The following is a 15,087-nucleotide window of genomic DNA, read 5'->3' on the forward strand; positions in this document are numbered from 1 at the left end:
AAGCTTGTGGCTTATTCTTTTTCATGGGATCATTGGGTGGACGAATTGGGCACTCTAGAATGATATGTCTGTATTGTTTGCAATAAATGTAGGTATTCTTCTTTTTTGTAGTAGGGGTGGATTTGAGTCGAGCCAAGCTGAATACTTGGCTATTCGAGCTTGGTTCGTTGAAATTGTGTTAAGCTCAGCTCAGTTCAAAGCTCGCAAATTCGAGCTCGACTGTGAGCCAAGTTTTGTTCTAAAAAATAAAAAATATACATATAAAAATATTTTTATTTTACATACAAAAAATTAAGAATTATAAAAATTATTTACTATTATACATAAAATATAAAAATATCATTATATCAAATAAAAATTATTTATATATACATGTATATGTAGGTATGTATGTATGTATATAATAAAAAAATATTTATTTATTATACTAGGCTTGCGAGCCTCACAAGCTGAGCTTCACTAGGCTCAAGCTCGGCTCGATTAGCAAACGAGCCTATATATCAAACTCGAGCTCAGCTCAAAGCTTGGTTTAAATCGAGCCGAGCCGACCTGTGGCCACCCCTAATGAAAAGCTATATGTCCATATCCTTTACATTCATAGCATTGAGTTTTAGAAGGGTCTTTTCCACCAAATTTCTTATTCCCTCGTGCAAGAAAAACAATATCAATCCCTGAATCAAGATGTTTCCCTTATATGTTTGTAGTAATAGTTAGGAGTCTAGTTTCTTCCCTCAATAACTTTTCCATCATAGAGTTTAAGTTTGGAAGAGTTCATCTACTCAAAATATTTGACTTGATTATTTCATACTCAGGTCTTAGCCCCATAAGAAACAGGTTCACTTTTCTATTTTCAAAATGCTTCTACAAATACTTGACACACTCAACGGAATTTGACGGTTCAACATGAACTAGTTCATGTTTAGCCGAGAGATCAATAAAGCCTACATATTACTCTTGTATCTTTTTGTATCCTAGTAATAGACAAAGATTTCAGATTTAATCTAGTACTGTCGTGACATATTGGGCTAATGATAAACCTTTTTCAAATAGGAGTGCATTTCATAGGCAGTCCTTAGTTTTCTCATGGGAGCACTAATATGAGGCACAATGGAGCTCAAAATCTAGGAGACTAACTTTCCGTTGCCTAGCTTCCATTGTGTATAGAATTTACTACCAGCCTCATCAGGTTTACATACAGTCCCATTCAAGTAACCTTCAAGTCCCTTTCCCTCAACATAGAAATCAAAATGGAACTTCCACATATTTCATTTATTTCCATCAAATTTTACAAGAAAAAAGTCAATCTTTTCAGCCATCATAAATAAGCAAAATCAACCTAAGGAAAAGGATAGCAACACTAATGTTTGCAATGTTAATTAGGGCGCTTAAATTAGTAATGAACTAGGTAGTGAATTGCTTCATCCGAACACATTATTACTTAAAAGAAAATAATTAATATCAGGTTTGGAGCATGAAATGTAGACAACACCATTCCAGAGCAACTTCATTAAGAAAACTTTATAGATGAATCAAAATCCTCCAATAAATAACCCATAACAACACAGAGCTAGGACAATGCAAATTAGGGTTCCAAGGACTGATAATAGTTGATTAAGACAATAGCGAGATACACCAACCCAAAATGAAAAGTTTTCCAAAGTATTTGAAGAGAAGACCTTATGTCTATTGAAGTTCCTCAGTCTAAAGCATAAGACCCCCCCCCCCCAAAAAAAAAAAAAAAAAAAAAAGGAAAGGTTTAAAAAACCGGTGCTGATGAAGGATAAAGAAGCCAGGCTATTGTCGCCCTAGAGGAACCAGTTCACAGTAGGAGAAAGAAGGTTGTTGCTGCCTAGAAGAGAAGGTCATAACTCCCCAAGACTTTTTTCAGATCCCACAGATTTTTTGAGTGAGAAAAAAAAAAAGAATCTGGGGACAACCCTAACACCAGACAGAAAGCTCCACAAAGAACTAGGATTATGGTTGAAGAGCACAACCTTAACACCAATCAAAACACCCATAAAACAATACCCCTAATATGGCTAACAAGAGAGCAAAGAAAGAACATAAATTAAAGAGTAGCTTGCTTTGATGCCATGTCAACAAACCCAAGGAAGAATACAGAATTCTGGGGTGAAGAAATGGATACATTGACCCTACCCCAAGGGTCCTTTATATAGAAAATGAAATTAAAGAATTTATAGACAGGCCCTTGCAAGGCTGAAGAGAAAATAATAAAATAAGAGATAAAATACAATAGGAATTATAGTAATATGGTACATCATATAATTTCTTCATAGTAAGAAAATGTACAAAATATAAGAAATACAATGACAAAACGAAGAAAAAAGAAGAAAATAAAACAAATTACCCAAAAAAAGAAAGTATACAAATAAAGTGGAAATATAAAAATAAAAACAAACTACAAAAAGGGAATTGAAAAATACATAAATTGCATACAAATAAAAGAGGAAAGTACAAAATGATAGGGTAAATATATAAGAACGTAGAACTTAATAGGGGTGTAAACGGGTCGAATTCGAATCAGATCAGGCAATATCCGAATTCAAATCCAATTAGAAAATCCAATATCCAATTTTGATTCGATATCCGACGGATATTAAAAATTAATATCCGAATTCGAATCTGATTAAATATTCAAATATTTGATTTGATTTGAATTCAATTAATTAATTATTTTAGATAATTAATAAATATATAAAATAAATATTTTATTGATATAAAGTATATAAATGTAAAAATTATTTAATTGGTCAAATTTGGATATTTATCGAATCGAATAAGGTCATATCCGAATTCGAACCCGACTAACTATTCAGTATAAATAGGATATTCAAATTTGACCGATTAGATATTCGAATTATCCAAATTCGATTATGTCGAATATCAAATTCAAAATCGGATTTTCGAATACCGCTAACATGGCAAGGGTTAAAATGTTAGAATCTGAAAGTTAGAAGAGTTAAGATAATCAGATATACTACCAACCAAACGCTGCCAAGTCCCAACAGGTCCAAACTCCTCGAATCCATTCAGAAGATGTTCCTAGAAAAAAAAAAAAAAAGAAAAAAGAAAAAAAATCAGATGTTCCCAATGATGTGCGGCTGACGGATGTGTACAAAGCATTTGAAGCGTTTTGTTAGAGTATTTAAACAGCTTAAAAGTGAATGTGTATTTAATTGCTGGCTATGGGGTTCGAACCCATGCGCACTTATGTGCAGAAGATCTTAAGTCTTCCCCCTTAACCTCTCGGGCAAACCAGCAACTGTGTTGACATGAGTATAAAATATTCTAATTAAACAAATTCCTTTTCGATATTATCCTCCGGGCCCCCCATTACCTGACTTGTATGATGTATGTCTGACCACGGATAACGATGAAAATTGCAATCGAAGGGTCCGGATTCCCAAATCAACACGGAAGATAACGATGCAATCAGATCCCAACTGACAAGTCGAAATATCCTATTACCTACCACCACCGTATGTATTTACTCCGATTTTATCGCCGGAGTCCGCCGGCGCCGTAAATAAGAACCCCGGTAAAGAGAAGTAGTGAAAACTCGTAAGTCGTAACACTAAAAAAATAAAGTGACAAACGCGAACCGATACGAAACGTGGGAGAGCGACAGCTCCCCAACAACCATTCCAGGCAAAACAGGAGGACTTCTAGAAAGCCTCCTTATACCGGAAGTAAAGCCTTCATTAATACTATTATGGGAGAAGAACCGTCCAAGCCCTCTGAAGAAAATCCTAGCATTTCTTCGGTGGTTGCTCCTCTCGACACAGAAATGGCCGGATCCCAGCTTGTCGAATCGACTCCGAAGCCTTCGTGGTTCACTCCTAAGAGGTAGTGCTGTTTATTCAGTAAGCTTGTCGTTTTTTGTAGAGGACTCAAAGCCCTAATTGTCAACAACGAGCGGCTTCTCTTGTTTTCTTTTCTTGTTGTTCTCGTTTGCTAACTGCCTTGGAGGTTTTACAAGTTTAGACAATTGATTTTGCCGTAGTTGGTTTGCTCGAAGTGATTGAATTTGGTTTTCGGTAGTTTATGGTTTGGCGTTGGGAGCTCAGGGAACTGCATACAGGCATTAATAGATGATTGTCCTATTTTTCTGCATTAATTTTATAGATATAGTAACAATGGTGGTTCAATTAAGATTCATGATCGGGAGATGCTCCAAACTGTCCATTTGTGGTGGCTTAGATCAATCATCCATTATGCAGGGGAAATTAAAGAGAATGTTGCGATGGATGAGTGACAAGACTAAAAAGACATAATCAGAATGAATGCATTGGAGAGAGCTTAGGACTTAGGAGTAGTTCCAATTAGTGTTAACATGAGGGAAAGTCAACCAAAATGGTTTTGTCATGTTATAGACGAACCATGACTACACAAGTGAGAAAGAATGAATTGGTGCAACTAGAAGGTTCTAAGAAAGGAGAGACCAAAGAAGATGTGGTCTGAACCGGTAAAAAATTATATTTGATAGAAAGCATGGCTCTTTATAGAGCAAAATGGTAGGACAGGATTTATGTACTGGAACACAAATAACTGGGATTAAGGTTGATTTGTTTGTATATCCTGTCATTTCCACCTTTTGCTCTTTTACTTTCATCAGTTATCATCTCCATACATGCAAAAAAAAAAAAAAAAAAAGAAAAGAAAAAAAGGAAGATAAAAGGTCATGCACCCTATTAAGAAGGGTATCTGTTTTATCTGTTCTTGAATTACTTTTTCTTTTTTACCATCATTTGGGATACTTTCTTTAATGTTTCTAGAATGTGATACAGGATTAACTTCCCTTGTTTTGGGAATGGAAATGACCAGCCTGCAAGATTCCTCTTTTCTTGGTGTGAAGTCTCTGTATGAATTCCACATCAAGAAAACAAATGAATTTTTGTCTTACTATCAAAAATTCACATTGAAATTTCATCTTATTTTCCTCTCAATTCTAACTATGTGCCTTCCTGTTTTCATTTTCTATTTTTTATGATGAATAATAATCAGTTTATTGATTCAAAAGCAACTTTAGAGTGAGTTCATACATCATCCCAACGAGAGGCACGAGCTGCAGCCCCTCCTTGAGTCTTACAAGTAAACTAGGAAAGAAAAACAATAATCACAACTGAGCCCAAAATAATTCTTCCCTATTTACCCCTTGCTTAGCTAACACATCTGACAAAGTATTTGCTGATCTCCCCACCCATTGTACAGTGACCAACATATTCCTTGTCAACCAACTAAATTTCTTCATTTCATTCTTGTATCGCCACATAGCCTCTTCAAAATTTTTTAACCAACCCACCACCACTTTGGAATCCCCCTCGATTATTAGGTGTTGTACCCCTAGCTGGTTTGCAAATTGCACCCCTTGTACAACAGCTAAGAGTTCTGCCCTGATGGGGTTCCCAATTCCCAAGGGACCTGAGTAGAGCAACAAAATCTCTCCTTTCTCATTTCTCAAAGCACCCCCACTCCGGATAATCCTGGATTACCCATGCTGCTTCCATCAAAGTTCAACTTTATTGAGCCTTCGGGTGGAGGAGACCAGCTTGTAATTGATTTGTCCTTTAAAGATGAGCACCTTGCTACTGCTGACCAATTTCTCCAAAGGTCATTAAAGGAGATTGATGGAAGATTTCCAAGGTCTTCAGCCAATGTATTGCCCTGTTTAACACACAGTCTTTCAAATCTTGGTTGTTCCTTTCCTTGTCTTGAAAAATTATGAGATTCCTTTCTTCTCAAAGAGTCCAAGTCAAAGCAGCACGAGCACATCTCTACATAATTCTCCCTATTTTTGTAGGCCAATAAAAGGTAGAATGGTTGAAGAGCATGTGAACTTCTGTTGGTAGACTCCAACTACCCCCAAACAACGAAAGTATCCAAGCCCAAAGGTCTGTAGAAAAGGTACAAGATACTAGTAGATGGTAACAATCCTCACCGTGAGCTCTACAGAGGATACACCAATTAGGAGAAATACAGAGAGGAGGTCTTCTCTTTTGTAGGTTGTTTAAAGTGTTTACTTTCCCATGGAATACTTCCCAACAAAAAGCCATAATTTTTGGGGGGACTGGCCTGCACCAAATTTTTTTAGACGGAAAGAGTTGGTGAGAAGAAAGTTGAGAGATGGACTTGAAGAAAGAAGCACAAGAGAAGGTTCCAATGGGTCTAGGAGTCCAAACTCTCTTATCTGGCTTGGAGGGATCCAAACAAACCTGATTAAGACAACCAAGCAAAATAGAAAGAGACTCAATTTCAGCATCCCTAAGTCCTCTACGAAACCCAAAATCCCAAGTAGGATCTAAGGGTGTTCCCAAAGGTGAAACAAATTTTGAGACCACCTCTTTTTTGTACAAAGAAATAGAAAAAAGCGAAGGGAACAAGTCCTTTAATGGTGAGTCTCCTACCCAAATATCCTCCCAAAAAAGAACAGAGTTGCCAGAACAAACTTCATACCTGATAAAATTGAGGAATTGAGGAAGGGTGTTGTGAATAGCCTTCCACGGTGCTGCTAGGTTAGCTTGCCTCGATACACCAGCATCCCATCCGTTCTCTGACCTCCCATGAATGCTTCCCACCACCTCATGCCATAATCTCTCTCTTTCCAAAGGCCATCTCCACAGCCATTTCCCTAACAGAGCTTGATTCTTTCTAATTACCCTCCCAATTCCCAAGCCCCCATCTTCTTTACTTCTACACACAATTTCCTAATTAACCAAGTGATCCTTTTTTTCTTGTCCCGGCTCCCATAAGAAATCTCTCATCAACTTCTCCAGTTTCCTGGCTTCCCTAACTGGTATCCTAAAGACAGACAAATAATAGGTAGGTAAGTTAGCCAAGGTAGCTCTTATTAGGGTAATTCTCCCTCCTAAAGAGATATAGTTCTTCCATGAGGCTAATCTCTTCTCAAACTTTTCTATCACTGGGGTCTAAAATCTACTCTCCCTAGGATTTGCCCCTAAAGGAAGCCCTAAATATGACATAGGCCAAGCAGAGGTGGAACACTCAAGACACTCCGCAATAGCCTCGACCTCCCCTACCTCCAAATTTATACCCGCTATGCAGCTCTTTTCAAGATTTATTCTCAAATTAGAGACACTTTCAAATCCTTTTATTATCTCCTTTAGGTTTGCTACCTTTTCACTAATACTTCCTTCACAAAAAATCATTAGGCCATCTGCAAACTAAAGGTGGGTGACAGGGACTTGGTGTCTCCCTATTCTTCAACCCCTGATGGCATCTTCGCTGTTAGCCTTAGTAATGATCCTACTAATCCCATCAGCTACTAAGGTAAAAAGGAAGGGTGAAAGTGGATCCCCTTGCCTGACACCCCTGCAAGCTGGAAAAAAGTCTCTCACCGTACCATTTACCAGAATAGAGTAATGACAAGTACTGGTACACCCAAAGATCCAACTACACCACTTGTCCCCAAGTTCACAGTTTTGCATAACCTCCAATAGAAACTTCTAGTCCACCAAATCATAGGCCTTTTCAAGATCCAATTTACAAATGAATCCTCTCTTACTAGACCTTTTCATTTCCTCCACACACATTCGCAATTAAGATCTGATCTGTTATTTGTCGCCCTTGAATGAAAACCCCCTGGGTTTCACTAATGATGGTAGGGAGGACTGTTTTGATTCTCAATGAGAGCACTTTAGCCAGAATTTTATAGATGCTTGTCACCAGACTAATAGGCCTATAATCTTTTGGGTGGTTGGCATCATTCTTCTTAGGTATCAAGGCCAAAAAGGTGGCATTAATTCCAGGGCTTATAGTGTGATTGTCTGCAAATTCCTTGAAGACTTCAGCTAGATCCTCTTTCAACACCTCCCAACAGTCTTGATAAAAACCCATTGTAAAGCCATCTGGACCCGGAGCCTTGGATCTATCCATTATAAAGACAACTTTCTTAATATCTTCTTCCTCGAAATCCCTTTCCAGCCACCTTGCCACTCCTTCATCAATTCTTGGCCAATCCACCCTTTCCATGACTGTCCTCTCTCTCAAAGGCCTTCTATAAATCGATTTGAAGTGGTCCACAAATTTTCTGGCTATGTCATCCTGGTTGGTAAACACCTCCTCTCCTATCTCTAGCTTGGTCACAAAATTCTTTCTTCGTCTCCCATTTGCCAAATCATGGAAGAATCTAGTGTTCCCATTGCCTTCCTTAATCCACTTGTGTCTCCAACTGATTTCTTCCCTCAATAACACCTCTTCCAAATCCTTTTTTAATGGTCTCCTTAACACTCTGTCCTAATTTTCATTTTCTATTTACTTATTAGTTATTAATTATCAAGCAATGTTGTCTATTCATTATCATCACCATCATCTAAACCTTGCACCAACTATATGGGGCGGCTACATGAATCCTGTTTTGCCATTCCATCCTGTTAGGCATTAAAGACAATTCAGAATCCTTGACCATAAGAGTTTGGCAAAAGTTTTAATGCTGGCTTCTAACCTGAAAAACATCCTCCTTTATCTAGGCTTGGGACCAGTGGTGTAAGATAAGCTCACACAGGCAGAGTTAAGTAATGTTGTCTATTGATGGAAGATGAATTTCTTAATGTTCTGTTTGCAGGTTACTTATAATCTTTTGTGTGATTAACATGCTAAATTATGTTGATCGTGGAGCAATAGCAAGCAATGGTGTAAATGGAAGTAAACGGACATGCACAGAGAGTGGTATATGCACTTCGGGTAGCGGAATCCAGTAAGATATATTTTGAGGTTTATTTGGTGTTGCAATTTTCCTGATTCTTTTACTTTTGATGTGATGGGAACTTCTGTTGGGTTTTCATTTGCATTCATCTATATTGAGGTTATTTATATTGCTCAGAATGGTCTAATGGTTGCTTGCAGAGGTGATTTTGATTTGAACTATTTTGAAGATGGTGTTCTATCATCTGCTTTCATGGTTGGACTTCTAGTGGCGTCTCCAATATTTGCATCCTTAGCAAAGAGGTAGTACCTTGTAAATATTTTATTGATAACCTTAAAAACTTTATATTAAAAGTTTAAATAGAGGAGAGAGAAGGAAGACAGTACAATTGTTTAGACCTTAGAATCCAAATGAGCCAGTCAAAATCTTTAGCATCCATTAGAACAAAGTTAGAAAAAAAATGGATATATAGGATACAAATCGTATGTGTTAGCTTCTTCCCTAGCTGGAGAGGTAGCTGATCTCACAACTAATATATGAATGCAGTGTTCATGGTAGATGCCTATGACTTCATTTCCTTAATAAAGTGAATGTATGCCTAAGGTAGACTTTTATCCCCTTATCCACCCAATCAGTTCCAGTCCTTGTAATAAGGATACCGTTTCCAATAGGGTTGGAATATAGAGTCAAGACTTCACCCTTGTTATCCCAGAATATTCCTTTACATTATCAAGTGGGGGAGAAGCCAAAGATGGAGAGTTGGCTGTCTTCTACTTGATGAAAAAGCCACATTTGGCCACCCTTCTATGGATGTCATCCATGCTAAGACCTCTTAATAATTCTTTCCAGTCCTTGTAATAAGGATACCGTTTCCAATAGGGTTGGAATATAGAGTCAAGACTTCACCCTCGTTATCCCAGAATATTCCTTTACCTGAAACACTAGGATTTCCAAGACTACAACCACCAAAGGTAAGCTTTACATTATCAAGTGGGGGAGAAGCCAAAGATGGAGAGTTGGCTGTCTTCTACTTGATGAAATAGCCACATTTGGCCACCCTTCTAAGGATGTCATCCATGCTAAGACCTCTTAATAATTCTTGTATTTGCATTTTATGAATCATTAACTATTATAAAGCTTGACCACAACTGCTTCAGTCCAAAATTATATTCAAAAGTTCTAGAATTTCTTTCTTCCTCCCTATCAAAAAAAAAAAAAAAGAAAAGAAAAGAGTTTCTTTCTTCCTGCTACGACCATAAGACTGTAGCATACTGTGGTCCTTTTCTTAATAGGCAAAAGGGCACATATGACCACCTCAAAGGACTTTTTAGATGGATATTAAATATCTTTCTTGTTTAGGAAAAACTTAATACCTAGAAAAGGCTATGATAAGGCCCAGTCACAGTATGAATGTCTCGGCTCAAGGTAGATCCAATAAGTCTCAAGCCCATACCCAGGCGGGCAGCCCCAGAACCATTAACTTGGTGTCTCCACTCAGATATGTCTATACTAGAAGGCATGTCAGCCTTAGTTTGTTTTGAGATTTAACTATCACATGAAGTTGATGTAAAAGGGTATATAAGCCCACTATATGAGTCATGAATGAAGGGAAAATTCCACTTTAGTACCCTGAACTTTGGAGGTAGTGTCAAGTTAGTACCCAAAGTTCCAAACGTGTCACTGCAGTACCTAAACTTTCAAAAAGTGTCAAGTTGGTCCCAGCTGTTAACTGACTGTCAGTTATCTGTTGACACATTTGAAAGTTTGGGTACTAACTTGACACTACCCCCAAAGTTCAGGGTTCTAAAGTGGAATTTTCCCTTGAATGAAAGACTATCAATTGTTTAATTGGTAACTTTCCTCTAGTAATGGTAAAAAATGTAATATTTACAATGATTTTTTTGGTAATAAAATAAAATTATTAAAAGGAAAAAAGAAAGTACAAAGGAGAGTGACAAAAGAAAAAACAAACTTCAACCCCCAAACAAGAACTCCAACCCAAACACACCTTAGCATAAGACCAGCAGAAACCCAAAAGGCCAACAATCCACCTAAAACAAACCCACTTCAAACCTGACAAAAACAACACCCTCTCTCAACAAGACTAGGAAGAAAACCACCCTAAAAAATTGCGACCTTTAAACCAATAAACCACTAAAATCTTCTTGAGGCTTTCTTGATCTTCAATTACTTATCGCTTGGCTTAATTTCAAAGAGATTTCCTTTTAGTCTGCCAAAAACCTTTGAAACCAAAACATCTCAATGCTTTGTTTGTTTTATAAGTCTTCTCATTGATCCTTTCCAGTTCCAGAATTGTGTTTTTCTCAAAGAACTGGACATCAACCATCGCTGCATCTTTTTCAATATTAGCTTCTTGCGGTCTAGTTGTACTCAAGTCATTGTGGCCCTCATCAAACTATGGTGGATACTCTTGAAGATCTCCAACATTCTTTCTTACAGGCATCTTGTAGCTTTCCTCCAACTCTTGAAACATCTCAGGATTTAGCCGGCATTTTCCCTTTATTTCTTCTCCTTTCTTTATCTCCATCTGCTTCTACAGATTGAGGAACAATTGTAACAGGGTGGAGCCCCTTCTCTGACTGTTCCTCTATCCTTTCCAAGTTTGAAGAGTTTTTCAGGATCACCCTAGAAATCTGAGAATTGTTTGGCTGGTCTCCTCTTTCTAAGTCCACCACTTTATCCAACTCCAGATCCTCCCCCCCCCCCTATCTTTCCTCTCCTTTCTTTATCTCCACCTCCTTTAGCAATTTTAGAGTCAATCGAAATCACTGCACCCTAACATCTGAGAGTTTCTCTGACTCCTTAGCTAAACAAGGGAAAATGAGGCAACAATTGTTTTGGGCATCCATGTAATTTGGGGATTGCAAGTAGGGTTTGATACTATGGTTAAAAAGTTGTACTAATCATTTCTTTATTCCAAATATTTTAATAAAGTCACCTTTCTACTGATAAAAAAAAAGACTTGGGGTAGATTTGCCGTATTTGAGCAAGGAGTAAGCATCTTGTTTTTATCATATTGTCACCACAATAGGGCTATGTGTGTTAGAATTGAAAATGTAATATTTGTAGCTCTGGTTTAAGAATCCATTAGATAGATGCGAGTTTGTCTATAGTCAGTCCAAAATTTCTCTGCAAACTTACATGTATTGTCTTTGCAGCCACAACCCATTCAGGCTTATTGGAGTTGGATTAACAGTTTGGACCTTAGCTGCAGCTGGTTGTGGTTTTTCTTTTGACTTTTGGTCTATTACCATATGTCGCATGTAAGTGCACCTGTGATAGCATGTTAAAAATTGAAGGTTTTGTAGACCTTGAAAGCACGACTTTCTTATGCCAGCACTGGTATTCTTCTGTCCATTTAGGTTGGTTGGTGTTGGTGAGGCTTCATTCATTAGTCTTGCAGCTCCATTTATTGATGACAATGCCCCAGTTGCTGAGGTTTGGTTCCCAACTGTTTTGTAACATTGTATGACTGTACTTCATCACTTGTATTCTACTTTGAGATCATCATTCGTGTCATAGACTAAACTTTTTTTTGATAAGTAATAGCAATTTTATTAATTAAAAATTAATTAAAATCAAAGGATACATAGAACAAAATCTCCACGACGAGGTGCGAGGTGTAGCCTCTAAACCATACCACAAAGCTTACAATTGAGCCCAAAAAAGCTGATTCCTATGTACCCCTTGTTCGGATAGAAAATCTGCCAATCCATTTTCCGATCTTCTTTCCCATTGAACTTCTCAAGGCCCCTCTATAGGACCAGACAACAGTCTCCGGATCTTTCAGCCCACCCAAACCAATTGTGAAGATATAGCTTGATGTACACTATTAGAGTAGTCCTTGTTGTACAGTATCGTATTCTTATTATTTTATTTGTTCTTTTTATCTTTCAGCCCTGTAAGGGCATTCATGTAAATGTACATATCTTTTTATCTCTTTAATATAAAAGAGACTCTTTGGGGTGGGAGTCGACTATTCTGGACACCCCTAGATCTGTTTTCTTCTTGCTCTGAATTCAGTTCACACCAATAACCAGTTTAGAGCCACCTTGAATTATCAGATGTTCCCCAGCCAATTCCTTCCCAATCTCTGCTCCTTGTAGCATGGCTTGGACTTCTGCATTAACTGAGTTTCCCACACCAATAGGACCAGAAAATAAAGCACAATCTGGCCCTCAGCATTTCTGAACAGTCCCCCAATTCCAGATGGCCCTGAGTTACCTAGACTACTACCATCAAAATTTAGTTTAACAACACCTTCTTCAGGGGGCCTCCACTCCACCACAGATTTATTTCTAGCAACAGAACTTTTGGCAACTTGCTTCTAATTTCTCCAAATGTCATCAAAGGAGAAAGGTAAGTAGAGGTCCAAAGACTTTACCTAGTTTATGGCTAAACTTGTGTAGTAATTTATATCCCTTATATGCTGATAGGGCATATTAAAATGGGAGTTCCTTTCTGTTTTTTTAGTTGTTTTTTTTTTTATATTTTGTACATTAATAAGTGGTAGAGAATGAGAAGATAAATAGTCGAATACAAAGGAGTCAACCAAAAGTAGAAGACAGGGGCTGAAAACCAAAGCAACAACCAATAGCACATAATCCATTAGAAATAATATCCATTGAAGATTGAACTTGTATTGCCTCTAGTTTCAAGCTTCATTGAGTCCATTGGTAACACAATTCAAATTCAAACCTTGTTTCAAGCATGTAGTTTATGGATTAAAGAAAAAGAAAACAATACAACAAGGTGACAAGATAGCACCCACACAAAATTCAACACCAAAACCTCAGAACCCTCCAGCCCTTTGATAACAATGTTTTTTATTTTATTTTCTTTTATTTTATTTCCAACCCTTAAACAAACTACAACCTCACTACCAAGACCTAGAGCATTCAGATCCCAAAAAAATTCTTCTCCCTATACCATTGATCCAGGAACATCCCTCATATAATCCCTTTGCGATTGAGATCTCCTCTTTAGTGTTTTCAGCTTGCTTACTTGGACTTCAGTTTCAACTACCCTTTCCAGGTCCACCTGTTTTTCTATTTTTCTTATTTTATTGATAACTATCCTCTTCCCCCTCTTTTTATTCTCATCTTCTAATTCTTCCTCGTCCTCCAACACTTCCTTCCTTTTTAACATTACATTTTCTTTTTGAGCATCGAGACAAGGCCCCATTTTCTGTTTCTCTGCCTCTTTCTCTGCTCCAATGTGCCACCTTATTATATCAATCAATTCCTCTGGGGTTTGTATTTTATTTGAGAAGATTCTAGCATTTCACTATTCTCATGTTGTCCATAGAATTTCTACTCTTGCACATCTCTATAAAATCATCCCCCTCATTAAGAGGGGTGAAATAGGCTAGAATGTCCACTTGGAACCAGATAAGGAAGTTATTCTAAATACTAATAAGAGAAGTGGGGATTAGTAAATGATAAAGGTTTTGACACCTTGCTTTGCATAAAAGTACATCTGGGGTTTGTGGTACCAAGAAGGTCTTCTTTTCTAAAGGGCCTCAGACGTGCTAATTAGGGGTGTTCACGGGTCGGGTTGGGTCGGTTTCTTGAGATTTTCCCAACCGACCCGACCTGGTCGGGTTAGCTAAGGTGGGAACCGAAACCGACCCACTGACAGGCCAAACTGACCTGGTCGGGTTGGGTCGGTTTCGGTTTTGCTCCTGTACAAAGCCAAATAAAATCTGATTTAGTTGATAATTTGATATTCAAGAGTCCAAGATAAATCTAAATTTAATTCAGGTAAAGAATAAAATCAATAAATTCTTCATGTAAAAATAAGTGTCAATAATGGGCCTTCTAGAGTAAAAAACTAGGTAAATTTAGGTAGGTAAATCAATAAAATAAAAATTTAGAAACCTTCTAAATTCTAATCTAGGTAAAAAACTAAAAAAGGACACCTAATTGAATTCTAATTGTAATTGCCTAATGGGCGTTCTAGAGTTCTAGTTCTAGTAGAAGATTATTAGGAATTAGGAAACTATTCAAACTAGGAAGTAGGAACTACCAAACTAGTAGAATACTAGTTCGGTTCGGGTCGGGTTGATTTCGGTTTTCACGCAAGAAAACCGAAACCGACCCGAGATTTCGGTTTATGTATGTGCCCAACCCGAAACCGACCGGTACGAATGAAAACCCGGCCGACTCGGGTTGGGTCGGTCCGGGTTGGGCATTCTTATGAACAGCCCTAGTGCTAATCTGCAAGAGTTTAACCTTCCAACAGAAGACTCTAATCTTAAAGGGTGTTGGACCCAACCATGTGCATTATTGAAAATTGTATCTTGCACATTAATTGGCAACTGTATTTTCATGTCCACATGGTGGCTTTGGCATAGTAGCCAAGTAGCTTAGTATTTGCTTGTC

General features: G+C 37.7%; 1 protein-coding gene and 1 non-coding gene across 2 annotated transcripts in view; one reads left to right on the forward strand and one right to left on the reverse strand.

Moving 5' to 3' along the window:
• Nucleotides 1-3,198: 3,198 nt before the first annotated feature.
• Nucleotides 3,199-3,281, reverse strand: TRNAL-UAA (transfer RNA leucine (anticodon UAA)). Its single transcript has one exon. It is a non-coding gene; the product is annotated as a tRNA-Leu (tRNA).
• A 306-nt stretch (nucleotides 3,282-3,587) lies between these two features.
• Nucleotides 3,588-15,087, forward strand: part of LOC104595586 (putative sphingolipid transporter spinster homolog 2) — a 28,230-nt gene continuing 16,730 nt past the window's right edge. The window contains exons 1-5 of the mRNA XM_010256369.3: nucleotides 3,588-3,867; nucleotides 8,603-8,734; nucleotides 8,884-8,985; nucleotides 11,863-11,967; nucleotides 12,067-12,142. Coding sequence (XP_010254671.1) covers nucleotides 3,734-3,867; nucleotides 8,603-8,734; nucleotides 8,884-8,985; nucleotides 11,863-11,967; nucleotides 12,067-12,142 — 549 coding nt within the window. The 5' untranslated portion in view covers nucleotides 3,588-3,733. The remainder of the gene's footprint in view (nucleotides 3,868-8,602; nucleotides 8,735-8,883; nucleotides 8,986-11,862; nucleotides 11,968-12,066; nucleotides 12,143-15,087) is intronic.

Source organism: Nelumbo nucifera, chromosome 5 (genome assembly GCF_055504915.1).
Source record: "Nelumbo nucifera cultivar China Antique chromosome 5, China Antique-T2T, whole genome shotgun sequence".
Taxonomy (NCBI): Eukaryota; Viridiplantae; Streptophyta; class Magnoliopsida; order Proteales; family Nelumbonaceae; genus Nelumbo; species Nelumbo nucifera.